This window comes from Mytilus edulis, chromosome 11 (genome assembly GCF_963676685.1).
Source record: "Mytilus edulis chromosome 11, xbMytEdul2.2, whole genome shotgun sequence".
Taxonomy (NCBI): domain Eukaryota; kingdom Metazoa; phylum Mollusca; class Bivalvia; order Mytilida; family Mytilidae; genus Mytilus; species Mytilus edulis.
This window is the reverse complement of record NC_092354.1, coordinates 74,904,245-74,923,485: the sequence shown is the minus strand read 5'-3', so window position 1 is coordinate 74,923,485 and position 19,241 is coordinate 74,904,245. Positions and strand designations below refer to the sequence as shown.

General features: G+C 34.7%; 1 protein-coding gene and 1 long non-coding RNA gene across 3 annotated transcripts in view; both read left to right on the top strand.

The window, feature by feature from the left end:
* LOC139496281 (cys-loop ligand-gated ion channel-like) overlaps positions 1-12,963 on the top strand; it is a 35,665-nt gene extending 22,702 nt beyond the window's left edge. For both annotated transcript variants that reach the window (XM_071284780.1, XM_071284781.1), the window contains 5 exons: positions 74-229; positions 917-1,093; positions 1,700-1,747; positions 11,533-11,601; positions 12,636-12,963. In XM_071284780.1, coding sequence (XP_071140881.1) covers positions 74-229; positions 917-1,093; positions 1,700-1,747; positions 11,533-11,601; positions 12,636-12,749 — 564 coding nt within the window. In that variant the 3' untranslated portion in view covers positions 12,750-12,963. The remainder of the gene's footprint in view (positions 1-73; positions 230-916; positions 1,094-1,699; positions 1,748-11,532; positions 11,602-12,635) is intronic.
* A 3,528-nt stretch (positions 12,964-16,491) lies between these two features.
* LOC139496280 (uncharacterized) lies at positions 16,492-18,935 on the top strand. The gene is made up of 2 exons (XR_011657591.1): positions 16,492-16,905; positions 18,393-18,935. It is a non-coding gene; the product is annotated as an uncharacterized lncRNA (long non-coding RNA).
* Positions 18,936-19,241: the final 306 nt, after the last annotated feature.

The window sequence follows — 19,241 nt, the reverse complement described above, 5'->3', positions numbered from 1 at the left end:
AGCCTTGTACCTTTGACAACTATTTACATTTATCTATAAAAACAAATCCTATGTTATGTTTTTTTTATTCCAGGGATTTATTTCATCTACCTCAATAGCCACATTTGCAGTCGACAACAACTTGACACAGAATCGTTTGCAGTTATCCATCACACTAATGTTAACTACAGTAGCATTCCGAATAGTCACAAATCAAGGGTTACCGAAAATATCATACAACACAATATTGGTAAGTACTTCTCTAGTAACGTATAATAGCACTCAATGGACCTCTTGACAACATAATTTAAATAGAGTTACATCCCTTTGACAAATTCTAGCGTTTTCTGAGAGAACGGAACTGGTTTGATATTACAGCTTGAACTACCCAATACATATGTTGTGCTCATTAGAACACGGCTTAAGTCTTTGTTTACAAAGCGTAATAAGGACACACGGCTTAAGCCTTTGTTTACAAAGCGTAATAAAGACGTCATATTAGAATTTAATAGTATTTGACTTGATAAGACTGAAAACTCAGCAATGATTACAATGTACGTGTTACAGGTCCTACTTCTAGAAAATCGTTCACAGCTACAATAAATACATGGCAGTTTATTGTTTCGAAATGTTTATTACCCTCAGTATAGTAGTATCGTTCTACAACAACTGTATCATTTGGAAAACCTCGACAGATAACAATATAGTAGCCCCCCATAGGGTAGCAGCATCTGCCCGAGGTTTGCTGATTGACAACTATATCTGAAATGTCTTTGTCGATATATATCGGTAACGAACTTTATATTTCAGGAGGTACATGTATATTCACTATTTAGTATCTGGAAGGGTAGCGGAATCTACCGAGGTTTGTCGATTTACATCTTTATTTAATACATCGTAATGTTCCGGTTCTATAATCTTGAACTTTATATTTCAGGATGTGTACTTACTGTTTAGTATGTTATTTACATACACTGTATGTATCTGGCACGCCGTAATTTCACTGTTCTCTTCTCAGTCATATCAGGACGACCTTGACCTGTATGTTTTTATTGTCATGGTGACGGTGTTTGGACTGTTTCAAATAGGTTTCGTTATTTATGTTATAATCAAAGTAAGTATAGTACTGTATAATCCCAATATCCATAATATTCAAGGGGCGACCATTTGATTTTTTTTCGAATTTATGACAGGAGGTTAAAAAAAAAGGATTTCTTGGCCATATAAAAGCTAAACATCTCCCAAAAATGGTGGTAAAAAGATAACCTTGAATGACAGGATGAATATTAATACATTTGTATTATGCACCAGATTTTATGTTCTACAGTAGTAACAACAGATGAAAATGATAAGTAATCTGTCGCCGTCCCCGTTCCCCTGAACCCCCAATACCAAATGATTGTCCCCTAACAATGTTGTATTTTGTATGAAACATGTTTTAATGGTACCTTATATCGGCATGATCAGTAGAATCAATGACACAAACTAACATGGATTGCTTGCTTCACTGTAGATATAACTTATAAATATGGAAGCAAAAAACTAAGATTCTAAGATTATCCCCGTTTCTTTTACTCCGAATAAAAATATATAAGTAATCTATAATAAATTTTTTCACCACTTTCTGAATACATATTTATTATACAATGAATCCCTAACCATACAAAACAAAATGGTTGGCTTGCTAACAATTTAATGAACGGTTTTTATTTCTTTGCAGGTCTTTTTTAGGAATAGAATAATAAAAGAAAGCCTTCAACAGTATGAGGTAATATTTCGTCATGTTAAATATTCAGGAAGTAAAGACAGTTATTGCAAACTTTCATTTGTTATGTTTATGAAAATAAAGACATGTGGTATGACTCCAAACGAGACAACTCTCAACCAGAGTCCAATGAGCATGGATGAAAAGACGACCTTCACACACTCACACACACTCTACAGAATGGTCGGTGTCTAATTGTAAACACTAAAGACTGATTTAATTGGGTAAAGGCAACTCGTGTTTCTAGATTTTTCTTCAAATCTGAAACCATAGGAAGTAAAGGGAATGGAATGCTTAGCTTTTAAGTTAATAGATTACGTATTAATTTTGATCAAACATCCGTTTAAGTCAAAACGAAGCTGAAATCGAAGCATCGATAGTAGTATAGTGCGAGGGAGTATGACCCCCAAAACCACGGACACGGGACGCGAGCTGCGCGCATGCGCTGACGCTATATTTGGGCCTTAGCGTGGACGCCGTAGTTGACTCTGAAATCTAAGGGTATGACTCACAGGCCGACGCCATATTTGGGCCTTCGCGCGGACGCGAGCGCTTTAGTCGGACCTGAGCGCGGACGCGAACTCTATATTTGGGCCTTCGCGCGGACATCGGGACACCAACTCCATATTTGGACCTGAAATCGGGACGCGAGACGTTATAGTTAGACCTGCGCGCGTACACTCACGCTATATTTGGGCCTCAGCACGGACATCAGAGTTGGACTCGACATGGGGATGCATACCTAAGGATATGACTCACACGATCGTCGTATGTGGGTGCAGAGGCTATAGTTGGGCTTAGGCGCGGGCGCTATACCTAAATATTGGACCAAGCTACCCTCCAAGGTGGACGTTACGTCACACTCTAGAAAGTGGTATTCGGATAAATCTCTCTCACACTTCCAGATACCAAATCTGGCTCAGGACTTGAGACCTGCTACATATACATGTAGGTGGTTTAAGATTCTTTTCTTTTCTTTTCCTGTTTTATTATTTATTTCTTTATTTTTCTTCTTTTTTTTTTTTGTATCATTCTTTTTTTTTTAACCAAATAGGGCTACGAGTTTGCTGTCATTCTTAATCAAGTCAGTGGATGAAAAGGTACTGATAATGTCCTTCATCTCGAGTCCTCGACATCTCAATTTGACGTAATAAATACAATACAAGCCACAGGTATTTGAATCATCGGGTTGAATTTGATTGCCAACCACACAGTATTCCGGTCCATTCACGATGAGTACATTTCTAAAATAGCGTTGGTACGTTTCCGGGTATCGTCCTAAGGAGGTGATGCGGGAAAATGAAAAGCCACCCAATGACTCCCCTTTTGGTCACAGTTGTCCGTATTGACCACAAACGTTCTAGGTCTGTCGCTCACATAGATAGGTAAGTCTTCTGCACAGCACACGGTCACGGGTAATCCGCTCAAAGCATCCTCTACATCTTTCCCGGTCATCGGGAGAACAATGCCGTTTTTCTTCCCACACCATTGCTGACTATGGGCTTCCAATCCACGAAGGTGAGCAAACACTACTCCACAATCCCGACAGGCGATGAGATCTTCTCGTCTCTCAGCATCGTCTGACGATAGGTCTGTTGTCTCGTCGGCCATGTCTTCGTCTGACGAGACCGAACTTTCGTCTTCTTAGAGACGAGTGTCCTCCATATCTCGGTTTGGTGTCTCTCCTTGGCCGATCTGCAAGACCTCTGTGCGCAATCTGGAGGCTTCCGGGGTTCTAGCGTTTAGGTCAACCAGAAGGTACCCGAAAGGTGTGCTCGTTGCCTCTTCGAATTTCCGGAGAAAAAAGTCCCCTCGAGAAGGATACATCTGTCGGCCCAGCGTCGTGATGGGTTGACGATCAATGGGGTTACTAAAGAGAACGAGATAATGACAGTTTCGTCTCTGGGTGGGGTCTTTGCCAAAGTATAAATTCTGATTCAAAACGACGACCGATAAATTTCTATGGTGACTCCCTTCCGTAAACAAATCATTTATTCTGGAGTCTTTGGCCGAGGTCGACATGAGATCATCTAAAAGGATCATGTTTCGAATGTTGGGATCGAAAAAATCGTCCCTTTCGAGATCAAAAGGAATTTCACGAATGAATTCAACGCGTGGAAGCACTGTTCGTTGTATTTCCTCGTAAAGAGGTTGCCACAAGGTTTTATACAACCAAACAATTCTTTCTGGACTGGGACTACACAGTCTTTTTATGTGTTGAAGCACATCTTTCATAAAATGAGTTTTTCCGCAGGAGGTGGGACCGGACACGATCATGGTAAAAGGGTGTCTAAACACGAAAGCCTCCTGCTGCTGCTGCTGCTGCTGCTGCTGCTGCTGTTGTTGCTGCTGCTTTTGCTGCTGCTGCTGCTGCTTGGTAACATCTGGCTGGTATAGTGACTCATCGGAAGAATGCTTACTTCTCATATGTCTTTGAAGATCGTGCGGCCACACATATACTTTACGGCAAATATTGCAATTAAACATATTCGTAATGTCCTAAATATGAATGTGTAGTTTCCTCTTATAGATTCTTCTACGAAAATGTAGCAAGAGAAATACGTGGTCATCTTTTAGACGACATATTTGCAAATGATCGTCTCTCAACACAAATTCGATGTGATACAATTCATTCCTGGTGACCGGAAAATAGATTGGTTTCTCAAACGTCACGTCCGTGATATCTTCATTCAATAACCGTATCGACTGAAGAATAGGGAGAGCCGTTTCCCTCACGTACGACTGGTGCACGAAATCGGAACAGAAATACATACGTCTCGTTGAGGCTTCTAATTCCGGTATGAACGAGACCTCCAATAATGCACATTCCCACGATCCATCTAACGTATAGCGTTTGGGCAGCCGCACTTTGAAATTACCACCTACATTGTTTGCAAACGTTGAAAGCGAGTCTTCGCTATTAATAAATAAACAAAACTGGTCCATAATGTTCATTTCAGTTTAACCTTTAGTCTTTCTCTTATAGCTTTATTAAACCCAACCCCGTAGTTAAGAAATAAACGTAAAAAGTAGTTGGTTGCTGAACGTCCAGTGGCAAATAGTTCATGCAATTTAACAATAAATACAATAGGTATAGGTCTTGTGATAAAGCGAGGGAAATTTGGACTACCGGAAAATGAGGATCTTCTTCTTTATATACAAAAAAACATCAACTGGTTGATGATTACTTTCCTGCGCATGCCTGGTTTAACAATATTGTTAATACATTGGATAGAGACAAACGTTTGGTTAACAGGCTAAATCGTGTTGTGGATAAATATATTAGTACAGAAGACGAATTTAGCTTCTATACGGTTGAAATTTATAAATACAACTTTTATGGTTTCTGTACTCGTCCTGACCTATCTCTCTTCCTTAACATTTTGTTATCTTCAACACAAGTTTTATGTAGAGGAATAACATCACAAATGGTATGATATTCATAGCATTTTGCTTATTATTGTATTGTCTGAAACATGCTAAACAGTCAGCCTCTTGTTTTTAGTGGAAGAAGACGTCAAGTCTTCTGAAGACTTAAGGGGCTGACCTTTGGCATTGAGCCTCCGTATGCCGCATTCGTTTCGTGTATTACAATTTCATAACAACTTAAGATTCCTGACACCGATTTTTACACATGATTAGGCATCTGAATCATTTAATTTGTAAATTAGGATTGAAAAACAATCACTATCGTAAATATGACCCTTTTATTTATGTAAATTATCAGATTTCATCTCATCCACATGAACGTTATTTGTTTACTTGTCACAGGATGTTTTAACTGTAGATATTTGTATTACGCATGCGTGAATTTGGTATCGGGACAACTCGCCCTGTTTACAAGTTCGCCCTTGAAGTTACGAATTTGCAATCCTGCAGACAAGAAGATTTTGTTTTTTTGTAAATAAAAAGGATATATTTCTTATTAAATTGTTGTCTTAATTCATTGTTTTCCTTTGTCATGTGAATTAGATGCCCTTCTACTCCAAATGGTTTGAATCTATTTATAAAATTATTCAAGACTCAGTTGACAAGAGCAATACGTTGCTGTTTGGAGAATGTGATTAAAATCTAAGCTCATAGAAAAAGAAATATAATTGAAACTCAATGTACCTCCTTCTGAAGAATGTATTGCAATATAAATATAAATTCCTTTTGACAAGAGAAATCTGACTTTTGTCAGAAATATTTTTTTCACATGTGCAAAGGTAATCACGTGTGTCGGCCATATTGGTTTGTTTACAACTATGTGAACCATGACCTAAACATAAATAGTCTCTGAAAGCGTAAACTTCAAGCAATACTATTTTATCAATCATGAATATTTTCATAAATTTAAATTTGATTATTTAAAGAAATAAAATTATAACAATTACGATTTTTGATAAGAGATTCTACACAGACATGCTTTAATCTATTTATAGCCAAATTAGTTTACCTGTGTGAAAATGTAAATAATTTGTTTACTAAACAAGTAAAGACAAACTATGGATGGAAGATTATAATTTACATAAATACTTCAGGACATTTAATTGATTTTAATAAATATAGGATTTAAAAACTGCAAGTGGAAACAAATTTATTCATTAGCTACATAATCAGCTGATAATTTTATTTCACAAACATCGTGGTGATGTTATTGATAAAAATCACTCCATCAATCCTCCAGCCCTTTCACATATTAAGCAATAGATCTACTCATTATTGTAGAATATTTAATGAATATACATTCATCGTCTTATTGAATATATCGGGTAATCAGATATTTTTAGCTGACAATCTGGGTATCCCATTGGCCGGAGTCTACTGTACTACCAAAAACATGATAAAGATAGTAAATAGTATTTTTTCACTAATTTATTGACAATTTATTGACATAATACTGGTTGTAACATATTTTATTTTTGTATTTAGGTTGGGACCCCACACCCCACCCCCACCCCAATTATGAGTGGTGTCCCTTAAATGAGGACTGTCCCTAAAACAAGGGGTCATTTTACTGTTGAAAAAAAATAAAGTACATTTTGAAGATTTTTATTAAACTCAAAAGTGGGAAAATTCATATTTGGAACAACTTTTCTAAATGAGGGGTCAAATTATTAAAAAAGATATAAGTTTAGAAACAACAGAAAATTCTTTTGACATGTTTTGACTATTCAGTACTTTATAGATGCATAGTTCTTGGGGTAAAGTTTCATCAAATAATATGAATATAAATGACTTTTTTGGTGCTCATTTTTTACAGTGGGTTATACTGATCTTCCAGTTAGGTTAATCTCATTTGGAGTGTTGTTCCCAACCTGTTAAAGGTCCATCTTTGTGCATAATTTAAAATTGGAAATTTCAACAAGCATCTAATATTCTTACTCTGGAAAATAAACCCTGGTCTGCTAGCTTCATGTATATTTTTTCTACCGAATTAAAACTAGAATCATGCAAACAGACTTAAGAAAAAGGTATGTAAGTTAATCATACAAATATGACACTTTTTCTAGACAATCAAGATTGTGCAAAATACATCGCTAAAAATTGTAACCTTTAAAAAAAAATATGTGCAGGAAAAACCCATATGGGAATTGGGAACTTTCAAAAGTTGGCGGGTATGTAACGAGCCTTACTTTTTTAAGCTCCATTTGTGGGCAATATGTTTTCTAGTCTGTCCGTCCGTCCTGTTTCTGGTTATTAAGTTTAGGGTCGAGGTAGTTTTTGATGAAGTTGAAATCCAATCAACTTGAAACTTAGTACACATGTGTTCCTTATGATATGATCTTCTTAATTTTACTGCCAAATTAAAGATTTTACCTAATTTTCATAGTCAACTGAACATAGAAAATGATTGTACGGATGGGAAATCCATGTACTTATGACCTTTTCTTGTTTGAAGAACAAAAATACATTATAACGATAATGGAACAAAGCAGCCTGGGTTAGTGGGGCTGCTTTTATGGTAATTCAAGTTACCTTTTATTCACCTTCTTCCACTTCAGAGCTATCAGCTCTTTGATTGTATGTTTAATACTCACCATGAAAATTTGTATTACAGTATTAAAGTTTTAATTATCTTTTGTATCAATAATTTAGTCTAGGAGAAAATATATTAATACTGTTGGTACTGTTATGAAATTTCCATAGAGGAAAAACATTTCCTTAAGGGAAATTTGATGTTCAGAAATTTCCCTAGAGGAAATTTGAAGATCAATGATTTCCTTAGAGGAAATTTGTTGTCTTGAATTTTCCTCCAAGGAAAAGTGTTTGTCAAAAATTTCCTCACAGGAAAAAGTATTTCCTCCAAGGAAAATTTGAAGCTACAAATTTCCTCACAGGAAAAAGTATTTCCTCCAAGGAAAATTTGAAGCTGCAAATTTCCTCAAAGGAAAAAGAATTTCCTCAAAGGAAATAATTATGCAGCAAATTCCCTAAGGGAAATCTTTTTCCCTTGAGGAAAAAACAATTTCCCTTGAGGAAAAATCTTTTTCCTTCAGGGAAATTTGATTTCCCTTGAGGAAAAGTACTTTTCCTCTGAGGAAATTGTTGAAAAAAGGGGCATAACTTTTTCAACAGTGGTGCTAGATCCAAAAAATTTTAGGACAAATATCAGGGAACCAATACCAACCAAGTTATCAACTTTGTTTTGACTTAACTCCAAAAATTAAGGTGACAACTTTTGCACTCAGCGGAATTGCAAACTTGTCCCGGAGACTGTTAATATATAGACATAGAAATTGTTTAATAAGAGCCGCCCAACTACAGAGCCAGTATCGTCTCATTTAAACCGGTTCAAACCGGTTCTGGTTTCTCTGCACAGACATAATTCCTTCACGTGCACAACAACTAAAAGGATAAGTAAAGAGAAATCTTACAGCATACTATTCATATTTGTTTGTTTTCTTTTTTATATAATTTTACAGCCCATAGTTCTTTATTCCTTATAGTTTAGCAGCCGTTTATTTCTCTATTCCATACAGATTAGCATGCAATATTTATTCTTAATATTTTTTTAATCTTTCTTTATTCTTTATTTCTTTATTTGTTTGTCCATTATTCTCTATTTTTTTTATTTATATTCTTTATTTATTTATGCCCATTATTATCCTTCAAACCTCGTATATAAATATAGATTAGCGTCTTTTCGCCTTTTTCCAGAGATGGCCATTCCAGGTGCTCAATCATTTTGCTGACACTTGAGTAGATAGATTAAATACATTATCCGTGTATTTGTGAAGATAAAAAATCAATTACGGCCGTTGACGATAAGATATTAATAAAAGAGAAACAATTTTTAATGACAAAGTGTGGATTTTAGTTAATCATTTGGGGTAAAATTTTAATCATGACCATATCTATAATACTAAAATTACGAGGTCCAATTTGTCAGCCGTCATCACGTAAAAACGACGAATCACAGAATTTAACTTTATATATAACTAATATAGTACAAAGGTATAGATTAAAAATTACACCACTCCAGGCCCTTTTGTTTTCCACGTAATTAAGTTTGCCAATAATTTAGAAGTTACGGGTCGAGTCCGCTACCGATACCAATATTATACTCACCTGTTACCTATTACCTTATCTGTACGTTCCGCATCTGACAGGCGCACCACCAAACGTTGTATTCAGGATTAATATGCTATATACAGGGGTCATAACCACAGGGTGACACTACTAAATTGTCAAATTGTTACCTATTGTAGTATTTTAATCAGTGAGACTTTCTAAGATAACAATACGAATACTAAAAATCTGGACTAAAAATAAGGCGTATAGGTACAGTTTTCAATTTGTTAGTGGGCATGACGTAAAACAGTGAAGCAAAGAATTCAACTTTATTTATAACTAATATAGGACAATGCTGTTGATTAAAAAATACTCCATTCCAGGACCTTTTGTTTTCCAAATAATTAATATTATTGTTTCAGTTCGACGGGTTCAAAAAGAAAGACTTGAAAGCAGAGAAAAACTGTGTATCTTATAATCGGCATGACTTTATCAGATGACAATACTAATACTAAAATAAGGCTTGCGCATAGTTATATACTTTAATTCAGTCACGGACCCGTGATATCACGGGTGTGTTCTAGTGATATTAATAAAGTGGTTCAAAGAAGTATAAAATACTGAATGTTTCACGGAGATAAGAAATCGAAAAACTTCAAAAACGATAAATATTTCATGTCACAGACGATATTATTATAACTGTTGCTTATGTCTGTTAATTAGGAGCAGATAAAAACCTGTGTACACCTGTAAACAGGTTATTGAAAGAAAGTGTATAAAGATACTGATTTTTTAATCACCAGATGTGCTTTATCTCTTCATCTAATTATTTGAGGTGTCATTTTAATCAGGGCCATATGTTTTAATTAAGTGGTTGAAAGAAATCGAAAAGCAATACGACTGAATGTTTCACGATTGTCATGTTAATAAGATAAGTCATCCAAAAGCTAGAAATAAGAAGATAAATATTTTATGTATTGATATCAAACATTTTTGATCCAAGTATCTTTTCACGTGCATCTATTTATAGTACCGCCTACTGGATTAAGTGACAGTTTATCTGATTAATATAAATAGTATATCTTGGAGAATTCTTACAGTTGTTATAAGCATGTATAAGCAGTAACTATTTTAAGAGGTAGAATAAAACATTTTTCAGAATTATCACAGACTTATTATCTAGGGGTTGGGTAAACGTTTAGCAAAGAAAAATTCGCGTCCGTTTTGGAGGGTATACCGTCCACTTTCTAGGGTGTGACGTAACGTCCACCTTGAAGGGTATAGCTTGGTCCAATATTTAGGTATAGCGCCTAAGCTCAACTATAGCCTCTGCACCCACATACGACGTTCGTGTGAGTCATATCCTTAGGTATGCATCCCCATGTCGAGTCCAACTCTGATGTCCGCGTGAAGGCCCAAATATAGCGTGAGTGTACGCGCGCAGGTCTAACTATAACGTCTCGCGTCCCGATTTCAGGTCCAAATATGGAGTTGGGGTCCCGATGTCCGCGTGAAGGCCCAAATATAGTGTTCGCGTCCGCGCTCAGGTCCAACTATAGCGCTCGCGTCCGCGCGAAGGCCCAAATATGGTGTCGGCCTGTGAGTCATACCCTTAGATTTCAGAGTCAACTACGGCGTCCACGCTAAGGCCCAAATATAGTGTTTGCGCGCAGCTCGCGTCCCTTGTCCGTGGTTTTGGGGGTCATACTCCCTCGCACTATACTACTATCGATTACCGGCTAGGTGGTTCATGTAGAAACGGGTTGGAAGTCTACCAACTAGGTGTTGTAAAATCGGGGTCATAATGAATTTGTGTGTATAAATCATATTTTGATTTGAGCGTCACTGATGAGTCGACGAAAAGTGTGTCTGTCGCAAAAATAAAAATAAAATTTCAATCCTGTTAATTATGACGAGTTTATTTATCATACATACAGTTGCAATTTAAACCCAACTCGTACGTTAATTGTAATACAGTGAAACCTGGCTAAACCTAATCCTGCGTAAACCGAAAACCTGTATAAACCAAACATGTTCTTAAGCATTGTGATATCAAATTGTATGTGTTGTGAACCTGGCAAAACCGAATATCCGCCAAAATCGAACAAAATCTTCAGTCCCGGAGAGGTTCGGTTTAAACTGTTTTCACTATATCTTGAATCTTGCAATGTAAAAATTTGGATAAATTGTTATCCGGTGGAACACCTTGGATACTCTATAGTCCTCTACCATCAGTGCCGTACACGTAAATATAAGTTTTATATTAGTCATGTGTGTTTGTTTATTTTCAGGAGCATGCAATGAAGGTATTTGGAGAAAGCTGGAAACACCAACGTAACAACCAAAAGAATGCTCTCCGGGTATGTCATTGCATTTATAACTTTCGTAAAAACACATAAAGTTGCAGGTACAGATGGGTTTCTACAATGCATAATTTTGAAGTTATTAATATTGAATTCAGCCGTTTATACCATATCATCAGCATACAATATGTGCTGTCTCAAGATAAGGAAAACATTTAAAATTAGATACTACTAGAACACACCCGTGATAGCACGGGTCCGTGACTGAATTAAAGTATATAACTATGCGCAAGCATTATTTTAGTATTAGTATTGTCATCTGATAAAGTCATGCCGATTATAAGATACACAGTTTTTCTCTGCAACAAGTCTTTCTGTTTGAACCCGTCGAACTGAAACAATAATATTAATTATATGGAAAACAAAAGGTCCTGGAATGGAGTATTCTTTAATCAACAGCATTGTCCTATATAAGTTATAAAGTTGAATTCTTTGCTTCGCTGTTTTACGTCATGCCCACTAACAAATTGAAAACTGTACCTATACGCCTTATTTTTAGTCCAGATTTTTAGTATTCGTATTGTTATCTTAGAAAGTCTTACTGATTAAAATACTACAATAGGTAACAATTTGACAATTTAGTAGTGTCAGCCCTGTGGTTATGACCCGTGTATATAGCATATTAATCCTGAATACAACGTTTGGTGGTGCGCCTGTCAGATGCGGAACGTACAGATAAGGTAATAGGTACAGTTGTAACAGGTGAATATACTATTGGTATCGGTAGCGAACTCGACCCGGAACTTCTTAATTATTGGCAATATTAGTTACGTGGAAAACAAAAGGGCCTGGAGTGGTGTAATTTTTAATCTACACCTTTGTACTATATTAGTTATATATAAAGTTGAATTCTGTGATTCGTCGTTTTTACGTGATGACGGCTGACAAATTGGACCTCGTAATTTTAGTATTATAGATCCTAACGAGATCCCGGCTTAGATGGACCATTATTATTAGGATTGCAATTCACGTGACTACTTGTATTGGTAATTCACATTTATAATGTTTTGTTTACTTATTTCTAATTGTAGAAACGGAAGCAAAGAGGCCGAGCGACTCGACCAGTAGAGGATGAATTGGACGACGAAGACGATGATGAATTTATCAATACATTTTTAATCAGCCAAAAGGAAAGAAGAGTTTAAAGAACAATTATTTGATACTTTACAATATGCAAACCAGTGCCATAAACAGTATTATTCTTTCTCGGTGGTCTTTCCGGTAACTTTTTTATTTTAAATTTCAGAATTCTTTCCGGTAATTTTGTATATATTTTTTTATACATTCAAATTTACAAACGTTCATTTTTTATATTCAACATTGTTATTGTATTAAAGATGTATTAAAAAAAAGCCTTATGATTTATTTGTTGCAATATTCTTGTCCATGTTTCAGCAGAGAAAAAATATCAACGGACCAATCAAACCGCCGATTAAGGAAGCTTTGTGTCAGTTAAACTACATTTAGACGTACATAATTGTTAACAGAACCTGCTCCACTAATGACGCCCGTGTTAACAGAACCTGCTCCACTAATGGCGCCCGTGTGAACAGAACCTGCTCCACTAATGGCGCCCGTGTTAACAGAACCTGCTCCACTAATGACGCCCGTGTTAACAGAACCTGCTCCACTAATGACGCCCGTGTTAACAGAACCTGCTCCACTAATGGCGCCCGTGTTAACAGAACCTGCTCAACTAATGGCACCCGTGTTGCTGCTTATTTCAAGTAAAATTCTAGTGATCTGACGATCGTGAAATAAGTTTAACAACGTAATAAGCAATTAAATATAATACTACAGTTAAACCTGGCTAAACCGAATCCTGCGTAAACCGAAAACCTGTATAAACCAAACATGATCTTAAGCATTGTAATATCGAATTGTATGCGTTGTGAACCTGGCAAAACCGAATATCCGCCAAACTCGAACAAAATCTTCAGTCCCGGAGAGGTTCGGTTTAAACAGGTTTCACTGTATATAGAAGTCTTCAGCTGGAAGACGACTCGTTTGTGCTAAATTTTATTATTGTGAAGACAAAAAATGCATCATATTTTGGTTGGATGGAACAATTTTGTCGATAAGTCTCTTTTTTGTTCTAGACAGATTTTTATATTTATAAGATTGTGAATGTTTGATGGTAAAGCTCTGTTTAGTTGTAAAGGCAAAACAGTGACCAATATATAATATCGTAAATGTCAAAACTTGTACAATTTTTGTAAATGTTGATATTTTAATAAAAAAAAGTGCGTAATTGAAAAACAAAAACATAAAAAGCCGTATCCAATGACGAACGGAACTCTATAAGTTAAGTATTGTTTACATGTACATAAATAACCCCAAGACAAAAATGTCGATTAAATCACAATTTAAGTACAAAAAAGTTATGTACATTAATTATGCCAATTGAAAATGTGTTAAAATGATGGAAGATTGTTATTGTACATGTAGTATTAAACATGACCAATTATCGGCGTATAAAACAATATTTTTGTGTCGAAAACCACTGAACATGTGTGTATGGGAAATTAGTCATATCTTTGGTATGACTATAAATTTTCGATTCTGCTTTCGGACTATAAACAAAATTATTTATTTTGTAAAAAATATTCCCGTTCTTCTTTACTGTATACCTTACAACAAAAGTATTTTTGTTTACCCGTATACATTATTCTATTTGGCGGCATTTTATTCAAGGTTATGGTTGTCTTTTTGAAATTGTTTAACATTTCACATCTTTTTTTATTGATTTTGTACATTAAATTGTGTCATAGATCAAATGTACTCTTTCAGTGTGTGTTTACATGTGTTTGTATGTCTTTTGGTTGAGTTAAGCCATGTCAATTGATATTTTATAGTGAGTCTTTCTAGATTATAATGTTACATTATTTTTTCAGGTAAGGGTGAACGTTTGCATCTATTAAAACTTTTAAACCAACTGCATTTAAAATTGAGAATGTAAATGGAGAATGTGTCAAAGAGACAACAACCCGACCATATAGCAGACAACACCTGTTCTAAATCAGTTGTTTTTCCGTTTGAAGTCTTTTTTGGGGCCCTTTATAGCTAGCTGTTCGGTGTGAGCCAAAGCTCCGTGTTGAAGATCATGCTTTGACCTTTACCTTTACAAATTGTGATCTGGATGGAGAGTTGTCATCTTGGCACTCATACCATATCTTTTTAGGCTATACATCGCTAAATTGCGTGATTACTTAGAATTAGGTATAGTGTTACTCTGGAGATGTGAATATGATGAGTATCCTTTTTTTTCATTTCAATATGTTTTGAACTAGTTCATTATTTTGTATTTTAGTGATTTTTGTACTTCATGTAAGTCTGATGAGTGGAGTTCTTTTTTATATATACATGTACATATCTGTCTTATATTGTGCTATTATACGAATTTCAAGGTTTGAGCGCCCACAAACATGTCGAATCTGCCTTATATTGTGCTATTATACGAATGTCCAAGGTTTGAGCGCCCACAAACATGTCGAATCTGTCTTATATTGTGCTATTAAACGAATGTCCAAGGTTTGAGCGCCCACAAACATGTCGAACCTGTCTTATATTGTGCTATTATACGAATGTCCAAGGTTTGAGCGCCCACAAACATGTCGAACCTGTCTTATATTGTGCTATTATAGGAATGTCCAAGGTTTAAGCGCCCACAAACATGTCCAATCTGTCTTATATTGTGCTATTATACTAATGTCCAAGGTTTGAGCGCCCACAAACATGTCGAATCCCACCTTAGTCTGAAAATGCCTTTGCCATGTTAGGAGTATGTAATTAAAAAAAAAAATAGTTGCTGTCTGGGATTTTTTTTTTATTATTATTATTGGTTCTATTTGAAATGTGGATGTGTTTTTGTGGGTACTAGTTTTCGTGAATTTAAGGAATAATAAATTTAATCAGTATATATATATGAACAAAAATAAATACTCTGAGAGTAATTTTCATAATTTCCATGGATTTTTAACGTTTTGAATATTCAACGTTTAAGAAAACATTGTTTAAATCAAGTAAATTCGACGACTAAAATTGTTCATGTACTGTTATGTTTGTCGCTGGAAGTATAATATAGAAAGATAAACATTCATTGTTGTAAATCAAATTTTCATTAAAAGCCTCCGGAAGGTGGTGACACCGAATTTGATTTAGGGAACAACCATTTCATTTAAAAGGGGGTATTGTTTATTTTATTTTTTAAATATTCAGATTCCAAATTTAATTTAAGAAAATATATTCTGGTCAAGCAGATGACAAAATAAAATATTCTGAGCCCTCATTTTCGCCATACCTTATGAAGTGTTTTAAAATATTGAAATAAAAATTTGATTGATATCGTGGAAAAACTAAATAAAAATATCCCCCTTTTTTTTATTAAATGGTTGCTCACATATACTATTGAAATATTGATACATGAACATGGAAGAAATATATTAATTTTCAATTACATTTATGTATTGGGAAAACGGTAGTATTTAATTTTCCCAGCATTAGGTTGACCTTTTGCGTACCCAAGGCAGGTGAAGGAAGTCAAATTGGGAGCGCTGTGATTGGATGTAAGGGTACAATATATTGTTTATCTATCTATGAATAACTGCAGTGTGTATATTTTCAATATAAAGTTTGAAACCTATTGAAATATTTTCTAGAGAATTATTCGAAAAGTTTTGCAAAATTTCATAAATTTGGTGCAAAATGACGGCGGGCATGGATAACATAAACAAGCTCCGTTGGAGTTCATGATACTATTTGGATTTAATTTTTAAAACACAATAATAAAGAACTAACACAACATATAACTGTTTTATCCAGGTTTTTATCTTAAAAAGTGGTAAATTTAGAAAATGTTAATATTTTCGCCTATGGCAGAATAAATAGTACCGTTTTCCCTATAGGTCTTCTCATATTTCTTTTAGATAGAGTCAAATTCAAGACTCCGGAAATGAAAGGAAATGATTCCGTAATAGATAGAGGTGACCAAGCATTTGTTTACATGTATAATGCTACACCTATTACCACGCAAACGTTGAAATAAGAGTGGTTGGACGACAAAAACTATCTTGTACGTCACATTATGTCATACAATTAATAATTACATGTATTTATTGCATATCATATCAATCAATGATAATTAATAAGTATTAAACAAAACTACATGTACAACAAACTAAAGAAGGATACACAACGGAATACACCAAATCTGGAATGGCTGTGTTGAAATATTTTACTGTTTGTGCTATTATATTTGTTCTTGGATTTGAGTATACTATGGCTGCGTTTATTCCAGACAAGGTAATATTTAGTTTTCTTATTTTAATCAGCCAATTGTTTAATTAAAAAATTTAAGCAAAGAAGTACGGGAGATACCTAGACAGGCTCAATTGTTTTTAAAAGAAGTGCAAAAAGTTTAAAGATTCATTTGATTGAATAGATATCAAATTTTAATTGCATCGCAAACTAGTCTCAGATGTCGGGTATACGTAGTAATAGAACATCAATGGAACATGGCAAACGAATTCCAATAAACATGCTGCAAGTCTATTAATGTGGAATGTTCTTTATAAAAAAAAAACATAATACATATTCAGACACTGAATAAAGAGGCGACCGTCAAAATTCTGAATAATATTTCACCATAGCTTTTAAACGAGAAAACATGTTATTTGGTTTCAGAAAAATCATTTATACAAGTAGTAATTTGATCCATCGTTCAAAATGAGTGATGCTTTGTTATATTTTAGACTATACTATTGTTATTTTTATGTATATGCAAAACTCAAAATCCTCTATTGTTAAAATAAAGGAAGTACACCACTAATTCATGGTCCCATTGCTTTCTATGTTAAATTCCTCCGTTTCAAGTAGGCACACCTCTTTTGTTTTAAGTTCAAATAAAGTGGCAATCATTGCATTTCAAAGCAACACTTTATGGTGTCTTGTACTGAAAAAATCAACATACCTTTAATTGCATATAAGAAAGAACTGGTTCCCGAAACTTTGGATGTACCAAAACAGGTACTTCAGATCTGACAAACAGACAAAATGTACCCTCTTTTTAAAATTTGGTGCATTTTTTTTAATATTCAAAATCAAAAGTCCAAAAGTGTTTTACAATGATCACCAGTCCTTCAGCTTTCATTTGATACCAACAATACCTAAATATTCTACATATTTTGAAAGTTACACTCATGCGTAGGAACTATTTTGTGTTAAATATGTACTACTTTCTGGTATGTGCTTTCTGGCCGGGCCTGAATTAGTGGTGTTACACCTAAACAGAAATTCTGTGTAAAGTTTTTTTTAGCATAACGTATGAAACTGTTAAACAAACAACTGTAATTTTTTTTTATCACTCTTGGTGCTGATTGGTCAGATCGGTTTAGTAGAAATGACAGACACATGCATGTAGAATGTAGAATACACTAGGACGATAGAAAATCGCTCGTTATTAGTCTAAGAAGTTGGTACTACTATTTGTATGCTGTTATTGTTTTATGTTAACTGTTATTATATGACTTTCAATGATGTTTTTAGACTGGTTGTATAAGTAAGACTGAATAAGGGTGAAATCCTTATCGATCAGAAAACTAGGAATAATTTTCAAACACCAAATGCAAGCACTTATACTCAGTGTATTCACATATAAGCAATAGTAACAATAAGGCCCTTTTATAAATTGTGACATTAATCAAAAGGCCACAAACACAATTATCGCTCCAAAAGTAAATGGACTTTATAAATGAAAAAAATATTATTCTTTCTTTTTAATTCAATTTCAGGATTTTCTTCAAATGCAGGATCATCATATGTCAAACTACAAGAATATATTCGAACAATACACAGGATTAGCTGACGGACCGGACAACAGCTTATTAAGAGTATATGTTCGTCCGAATACTCAGATCGTATACAGGAACGAGCGGAACGAGCGGCACGGAAGACTAAACTCTGAATCATTTGGAGATCAGAGAATACCGACAAGTAGATGGTCTTCTCATGATGATACGGACAGCTTTACAAAACACCATGATCATAGCATTATCAAGCCTAAGAAAATAACGGAGCGGAGAGATAACACATTTCAAACAGTCGTTTCAGAAATGGAAAAGCAATTAAAGAAAAGTTCTAAGTCCATTTTTTCCAGGGCTAATGACTTATTTTCTGACCAAACCACTGAAAAACGAGTATACGGAATCAAAGATTTTGTGCATGACTTTTTAAAGATTGTTTCAAATTAATCTGTTGTTACAGATGTGAATGTACATTAATTATTTTTTTACATAAATTATGTATTTCTAGTAAATAAACTTTTACTCAAAGTCTTCAATTATTAATTATATCTATACAATTGATAATGGAAATGGAAATTACTTTCCTCTGCAAAATTAAGTCTACTATTCTAATAAAAGTGCAGTGCAAGTACATGGTGGACACTCTTCTGTAAAAATTAGATTTTTCTAAATGATTGGATACGAGTAGGCATTCTTATCTTCCCGCAAAAACAAACTTCCATGTAGAGTTACCGGTCCTTGCGGGGATTATTACCATAATTTTTCGGTACGTGTGTATAGTTATTATCAATGATTTTTTTTACTTATACATACGTATCTAACGACAATTAAAACATT